The 8,247-nt window shown below is 44.3% G+C and overlaps 1 protein-coding gene across 3 annotated transcripts; it reads left to right on the top strand.

The window, feature by feature from the left end:
• The first annotated feature begins 292 nt into the window (after positions 1-292).
• On the top strand, positions 293-8,010 carry PDP1 (pyruvate dehyrogenase phosphatase catalytic subunit 1). Of its 3 annotated transcripts, XM_030496834.1 has the most exons (3): positions 299-452; positions 931-965; positions 4,087-8,010. In XM_030496834.1, the coding sequence occupies exons 2-3, from the start codon at positions 935-937 to the stop codon at positions 5,736-5,738; spliced, it is 1,683 nt and encodes a 560-aa protein (XP_030352694.1). In that variant the 5' UTR covers positions 299-452; positions 931-934; the 3' UTR covers positions 5,739-8,010. The 3 variants fall into 3 exon arrangements, with proteins under 3 accessions (XP_030352704.1, XP_030352694.1, XP_030352685.1); XM_030496844.1 differs by lacking the exon at positions 931-965 and having other exon boundaries at positions 293-452; XM_030496825.1 differs by lacking the exon at positions 299-452 and having other exon boundaries at positions 705-965.
• Positions 8,011-8,247: the final 237 nt, after the last annotated feature.

Genomic DNA, 8,247 nt, shown 5'->3' with positions numbered 1-8,247 from the left:
AGCGGAGCCTCGTCTCGTCGCGCCTCGCCTGCTCTCCCACCGGCGGCTCCCTCACGGCGGGGTAGGTTCGCCCCGCTCCCGGGGCGATGGGGCTGAGGGGCGGCGGACTCCCCCTCGCACACACACGGGGGGGCGGAGGCGTTGCGCCGCCACTACCGCGTTCGCGCCTTCCCACCCCTGCGCAATGCGCGCGCACGCAGCGCCCCCACCCCATCCCTGAGCCGGCGCCGAGCCTCCGTGTCACGTGCTCTCCTTGCCCTCCCCGGCAGCCAATGGGCGGCGCCCCGCGGGCTGCAGGGCCTTTATAAGGCGCCGCGCAGCGCGGCAGCTGTGGGTGGGAGGCGGTTGCGGGGTAGGCGGGTGCGTGAGGGCGTCTCGAGATCGCTGGGTCTCTCGGGCCGCTTCCCTGTTCCGCCCGGGGCCCCGGGCTGAGCCGTCCGCGGAGGGGCCAGGTCTGTGCCCGCGCGGCCCGGGGCGGAGGAAGGGAGGAGGGGGTCGTGCCGGAGGCGGGCGGGCGGGCGGCTGGGCAGGGGCGGCCATGTCGGGGCCGCGCGGCGCCTGAGGGAGTAGCGGTCTCTGTCGTGGCGACGCCCGGCCCCGGCGGGCGGGAGCGGCCCTTCGCTGCTGCCGGAAGGGCGGGGGGCTTGGTGCCCGGCGGAGCCGCGGGAGCGGGCGCTGGCAGCCGGGCTCTCCGCGGGCTGCTCCGGGCGTGCCGCTGCGAAGCTGGCTCGCTCCTATCGCCCGGCGGGCGGCAGCGGCGGCTCCGGGCGCCCGCAGAAGGGCGGCGTGCGTTGTGTGCGTGTCTCCTCTCTTGTCGTTCCCCCTCCGTGTCGGAGCTCTTCGTCTCCTCTAACAAACTCTCTGCCTTGCTTCTTCCCCGGCCCCCCGGGCTTCTGCTTTGTGGATGTTGGCGGCTTCTTGTTGTGACAGGAGAATGTGTGTGTGTCCTGGGCCCAGGCGGATCGGTATGTATCTCGCACCGGTACTCGCAGGAGCGCTGGGGTCGGATGGGGCCCGGGGAAGGGGCTACCGGGCCGGGCTGTGTCCGAGGGCTCAGACCTGGCCGGAGGGAAGGATTAACGGTTCCGCTTATGTTGAATGTTTCTTGCTCCTCCTCCCCCCTTCCCTGTCCTCCCCCACAAGCTAGTTCATTCAGGTCTGTCAAGTGTGTGAAAGGCACCTGGGGTAAGCGTTTTTACCTGGAGCCATGGGTGTCTTCTGGCACAGTTAGGCAGGTGTTTAGAAGTACCTGTCAGTGCAGCAGCGGTTGGCCTTAATAGTACAGTTATAACAAGCCTTTATTAAAGAAAGGGATAATAAATACTGCAAATCCCATAAATTGACCATTGACTCATTATTGGCCATATTAAATTTATAACCTGAAAAATAGCATTTGTACCCTGTTCTGGGCTTGGAGAGGTACTTAATACTGGCTTGATTCTGATCTCTTGAAATGATGATTTGATTGTAAAAATTCCTACTTAATCTCTTTTCATAAGAAACTATAGAGCTTAAAGTAATAAGGGCTAGCTGGAGTGTCTTGGTTATATTTGGGGCATCTGTGTTGTGGGTATAAGTAGGAGAGACTTAAAATAATTTCATTTTGGCTACCAAACTTGGAACTTACCAATCAACTCAGATTTATTAAATCTGATACATGAGGCAGGCTGATATCTTATGCTGACATGGATCTACTGTAAGTGATCCAGGCTGTGGAGAATTTGAAGCCAACTTCTTGCTACTTGTTGGATTTCATGTAATAATTGGTAAACTAATGGTTAAAAATCAGCAAAACATCCTCTGGTGGCATTGCAGAGCTACTTTAAGAGCAGTGCATTTGTATTTTTGCTTCATCATGGATCAACAACAAAACTGTCAGAGCAGTAGTTGTGGCACCATGTATTGATTCACTTGGAGTCTAATGGGAGACTAGTGCTGAATCTGAGCTGTGGGCACATCCATAGATGCTTGAAGATCCATAAGCAAAATTGCTGGTTTTAGAAGTCATGTGAAGAAATATACAAAACTGCTACCGAAATAGCTCCCCTTATAATTGGAAGGCAGTGGATAGATGATAAAATCTATATTTAGAGTTGCAGGTTTCTTCTGTCATGCAGTATGTGTGTGAAGCCTGGGCTGGAGAAACAGACTTTCTGGGAAGCAAATGGCTAACAAATTTAGTATGCATCTGGAAGTTCAAGCCAATACACTGCTGCAGAGTGTCTGGGCATCTGGCTGTAGTCCACAGGACTACAACCAGAGCTCTTCCTGGTAGCTGAACAACAGAAAACTGGTTAGTTAGTTCTTCATAGCTGTCAGTGCAGGACCTGGGAGAGGTCAATGGGTAAGAATTGCTGCTAATGTAAGTAAAGACTGACAGTCCTTCTTTAATACTAAGAAGCCAGTGGAGGGGTAGAAACATGAATTCCTCTCTGCTTTCAGCACTTGTTATAACAGGGAAATAGGCTCCACTCTTACTTAAGGAGAGCAAGCAAGCTTGGAGGGAAGAATTGCGACTTGCTTCCTTTCCTTTTCTTGTAATGCGGAGGATAGGGTGAAGCTTCATATATTTCCACATACTTCTCAGCTGGTCCAGATGATCAGAATCCTGTATTGGAAGCTATGGATAGCTTACAGAATGCAGCTCCTCTCATGTTGCATGATTGTCAGATTGACTGTTGGGGATTACTGCATATTTTACCAGGCTTGTGCCTCATATGAAATACTGGTATGCTTGTTTGGTGAAAAAATAATCAATTTAGTGACTGAAACACCTTGCACAACACAGCAATATCCATTTTTTTCAGCTGAACAACTAAATCTGACATACAGTGGGTCTGATAGACTAATACTTATGACTGCAGCAAGCCTTGTGTAAGATAATTTGTAATGATCTGTTCTGAGAAGCTTTTTGTGATGAAACAAAAAGTTGGAAAGAAAAGTTGATTTCCCTAACTGTGTACTTCACACAAGGCACAGTTCAACTTTTTCTGCTATGGAATTCTTAAGTAATCATTTTAAAAGACTTCTTGATAATGAGGTATAGTGGATAAAAGATTTAAGAGGCACTTGCATTAATGCTGTGATTGGGTATGTAAAGGGGGCCAAGAAAGAGTATGTTAGAATAATTTTATTCAGAGGAATGAAAAACCATAAGGAAAAGTTAGATGTGGCAAAAAGTAGTAGAATCCTTTTCTTGGATAATAAATTTAAGTTTATCTTAAGACTGAACTAGCTTTAAGCTATTGTGCAGGGCTCTATTCTAGTCATGGAAGCAAGCACAGCTTGCATGTAGTCCTTCAATTGAGTAACTTTTTAAAGCAATTTATAATCCTAAAATTTACTGAGTAGATGAGCTATTGGTAGGATAGATGGATCTACTTCCTGTATTTTTATCTGACAACCTAGAAAATTGCTGTATAGACTGCTGTGGCTATTTGATGTATGTACACCATGGTGTCACACAAACTTGAAGTTTTACATATGAAAGGGGGCAGAAGAAACAAAACCTGCTACTGACTTGTGGTTGCCTAAAGAATATCTGCTATCGCCCTACTGCTTGCCTTTTGAAGTCTTCATCTTCTTCATCTTAAAGAGTTGTTTGTAATCTCAAATTTCTTTCTTGAATCTTACTGTTAGATGCTTTATCTCTTCAGCTTTATGGAGTTTTGCTCCCTGTGTGCCAGATCTGACTCTGTCAGCTGAGAAATCACCAAAAACCAAATCTCCATAAAATTCTTGTAAAAGGTGGCAAAGCTGTGGAGCGTTCCATGCTAACTGTTGTCTTAAGTTCTGTTTTAAGCTGTGTTGTCTGTCTGGATGATGTTCTCACTTCTTGCCAGCTGAGTGGGTATAAGAACTAAAATATGTATGCTGAACTGAAGTATGGTATGGTGTTTTTGTTACAGCCCAATGCACTGTCTATAAACAAGCACCTCTTAATACCTTCTCATTCTCAAGACCCATGAAGCTATGAACTCTAGATAATAACCAACTTTGTTAGGGACTATGAATGTCTTAGTACAGGGCTCTGGGGAAAAATTTGCTAGCTGTCCCCCTAAGCATAGTTGTTCTCTTGTTTTTCAGCAATTCCAGTCCGAAGCTCCAGGCTTGCATTGTTGTCTGATGCCATGCCAGCACCAGCTCATCTGTTTCCATTGATCCGTAACTGTGAGATGAGCAGAATAGGCAGTACTGTGTGTTACTGCCACCATAAACATCTGTGTTGCTTATCATCTCATTTTGCTCACAATCACTTCAGATACGCACCTCAGAAGAAATTTGCAGGACTTTATAGGCCAAAGGAGAACTTTAATCACTTTATTCACATGAGGGATTATGCTTCCACACCACAGAGGTTTTACCTCACTCCTCCACAGGTCAACAGCATTCTGAAGGCAAAGGAGTACAGTTTCAAAGTCCCAGAATTTGATGGTAAAAATGTAAGTTCTGTTCTTGGCTTCGATAGCAACCAGTTGCCTGCTAATGCTCCAATAGAAGACAGGAGAAGTGCTGCCACTTGCTTACAGACAAGAGGGATGCTTCTGGGTGTGTTTGATGGCCACGCAGGGTGTGCCTGTGCTCAAGCTGTCAGTGAAAGACTGTTTTACTACATTGCTGTCTCTTTGTTACCTCATGAGACTTTACTTGAAATAGAAGATGCTGTGGAAAGTGGCAGAGCTCTGTTGCCCATTTTACAGTGGCACAAGCATCCCAATGATTATTTTAGCAAAGAAGCTTCCAAGCTTTACTTCAATAGTCTAAGAACTTACTGGCAGGAGCTTATTGATCTCAACAGTGGAGAGACTACTGATGTGAAAGAAGCTTTAATTAATGCTTTTAAGAGGCTTGATAATGATATTTCTTTGGAAGCCCAAGTAGGAGATTCGAATTCTTTTCTCAACTACCTAGTACTGCGAGTAGCGTTTTCTGGTGCAACTGCCTGCGTGGCCCATGTGGATGGTGTTGACTTGCACATTGCAAACACGGGTGACAGTAGGGCAATGCTTGGGGTTCAGGAAGAAGATGGATCTTGGTCTGCAGTTAATTTATCCTATGACCACAATGCACAAAACAAAAATGAAGTAGAGCGTGTGAAAACAGAGCATCCAAAGTCTGAAGAGAAACATCTTGTGAAACAAGATCGTCTCTTAGGTCTCCTGATGCCTTTCAGAGCTTTTGGTGATGTGAAGTTTAAATGGAGTATTGAACTACAGAAGAGAGTAGTAGAATCGGGCCCAGATCAGTTGAATGAAAATGAATATACAAAGTTTATTCCTCCGAACTATCACACTCCCCCATACCTTACAGCTGAGCCAGAAGTCATATATCACAGATTACGGCCACAGGATAAGTTCCTGGTTTTGGCCACAGATGGGCTGTGGGAGACAATGCACAGGCAAGATGTGGCTAGAATTGTTGGGGAGTACCTCACTGGTGTTCACCATCAACAGCCAATAGCTGTTGGTGGCTATAAGGTAACTTTGGGACAGATGCATGGTCTCTTAACAGAAAGAAGAGCGAGAATCTCTTCAGAGTTTGAAGATCAGAATGCAGCGACTCACCTGATACGTCATGCAGTGGGTCACAATGAGTTTGGCACTGTGGATCATGAGCGGCTGTCTAAGATGCTGAGTCTTCCAGAAGAGCTGGCTCGAATGTATAGAGATGACATTACAATTATCGTGGTGCAGTTCAACTCGCATGTTATAGGTGCATGTCAGGATGAGGAACTGTGAGTTTAATGTAGTGGACTAGTTACCAAAGTTGTAACAATGGCCAGTATGAGCAGCTAATAAAAAAACAACCACCCAACAATAAAGCCCCCCAAAACCCTCAGCAAACAAATTGTTGCTTGCTAGATTCAGCAAATCTATTGTTCGTGACTTCCCCTGGAGCTCTAAATACATGGGAAGTGCTATCAATCCAATAAAAACTTGAAGAGGATGTCACAGCTTGTAAAAAGGCATTTTTGTAATAACTTTGCACTATTGATTTCATGAATGCTGCTAGAACAATGTCTTGAATTTGGCAGGCTTGGATGAGGGAGGGAAGGAGGATAAAGAATTAACTGTCAAAGATCTGGCTGTTCAAGAAACAAAGCCTGCTTATATAAATATCTGCAAGTATCTACACATTATCTTAGAGAAAAGCTGAATTTAAAAAAAAAGTATTGTTGAATTCTTACAGGGCTGATTCTTGCAAAGTAGATATGGTTATTTGTGAATATATTGTCTGCTGTTTGCTCTAAGCAGAAGGTCACTTTAACCAAGTAAGTCTTCAGTGTAACAAAGTTGTCTCACAATGTCATTCACTTAAGGATATTTGTCTAAGCGTTGACTTTCAATGCAGGTCTAAGCCATAATCGATACCTGAGATTCTGTTAGAGCTTAATTGTATCTTATGCATGGTAACTTCTAAACTTCTTGTGCATTACTAGTTAGTTGGCTGTGGGCTTCTGCACAAGTTGTAGGGCAATAATACATTATAACATGCAGTAAGATACCAGATAATTTTGTGGAAGTCTCAGTTTGCAGTATGGAGGAATTTTCAGACTTCTCAGAAAGTCAGTGCTGTTGGTCAAGACTCTGTTGGCTTTCCTACAGGTCATCCTTCATGGACTCCACCCCTGTCTGGTGTTACTTATCTAGTAATTAAATTTTCACCTGAAAAGATCAGGAAATCATTGCTAACCTCTTTGTGGCTTTGTAATTTGCACTCATTTTCCCTTTGGCTATTTCAAATGGTCACATATTGGATGTCTTGCACTTGAACTAGTATTTGTAAGTCAGGTTAAAAAATATGTGCATGTTTAATGGCTTTTCCTAGCAGCTTCTTTATCAGCAGCTCTGTATTTCTGGACAGCTGGTGTATGCATGTTCTAAGTCTAGAACGCTATCACAAGAGCAATCTCTGAAATGGGTCTCCCTGGCTTGTAATGGTTAGATTTGAACTTAAAAGACTGGCTATAACTTGTGTGCCTAAAGTTGTTGGGCTTGTAACTGCAGAAAGCAGGGACTGGCAACTAATTTATCAGTTACAATTACATCTATTCTAGGTTTGTTGCATTGTATACAGATTTATTTTAACCTGCCCTAAGGTTAAAATCTGAAATGCTGGCTGAAATACCAGACCTTGATGACTGGCAGAACACATGTAATGTGATTCCTGTGTTCTGGAGAACTGTAGGTCAGCTTATTTCTGTTTACCAAGGTGTTTCTGTTAAAATACCTGCCTAGCCTTCATCACAGCTAATCGCCACTTCAAAGATCTAGCTTGCTCTGGTTAATTGAGTAATGTGGCACTTTCTGCTGCATACAGATATTGCCAATTAATGCCTCTGTTACATAGGGCACACTTAGTTTGAGCAATCAACCTGTGCTATAGTAAACATTGGCTCCTCAGACTCTCAAATGCTATGTGTACTTAGTGGCCTGCAGCTTTAACTTGTCTGTTTCTTTAGCCAACCTTAAACATCAGGTTCAGTGTTGCTGTAAGGTTAATATCTAAGTTCACATTCAAGATGTGCATAACCCTTTATTTGAAGGGAAAAGGGGAACTCTGAAATGCTTAGACAAGTACTGGCTGTTGACATTGCTTCTGTATGTTGTGTTTTGGTGACTGTGTCATTAGCTAGGTCATACTTCGTTCTATCATTCAAATGCAGTGTGTATCTAAACTGTTGCAGTATTTAACTTTCTTACTTTTTTACTGTTAAAGCTCTGTTACATGTATTAGTGTACTTAACCTATGATTGTTAATATGGATTTGGTACAAGTCATTGCTAGAAGAAATGAACATTGGTCCCATGGATACAACTTTTATTAAGGAAAAGCTGCTTTTTGTAAGTAAAGATGCATATGTATGGAGTCATAAAAAATATTTATGTATTGCTTGGCGACTTGCTCAGTATGTATGCAGTGAACAGAAGCAGCATAACTGCCTGCTCAACAGGTGATCTGAACAAACACCTTTTAACAGATTCCAATAAAATGATCAATTATGCAGAAATCCATGTGTATTGGATTGATCTAGAGTGTGATAGCTGTTCTGCTAGGGCTGAAACTTATGAGTTACTTGTATTTCAAGAATGTGTTGTTTTCAGGTCCCTCTTATGAACAGACCAGATGGCCAAACACAGCAAAGTATAAATGAAAAGAGACTGAGAATTTTACTTCAGTGCTTTTAAATTTTACTGTGAGGCTTGAACCCCTGCAATAGGTCTGCTGGTGCTGCTGCTCCTGGCAG

The sequence above is a fragment of the Strigops habroptila genome, chromosome 1 (assembly GCF_004027225.2).
Source record: "Strigops habroptila isolate Jane chromosome 1, bStrHab1.2.pri, whole genome shotgun sequence".
Lineage (NCBI taxonomy): Eukaryota > Metazoa > Chordata > Aves > Psittaciformes > Psittacidae > Strigops > Strigops habroptila.
Note: the sequence above shows the minus strand (reverse complement) of the source record. Positions and strands in the feature narration are given on the sequence as shown.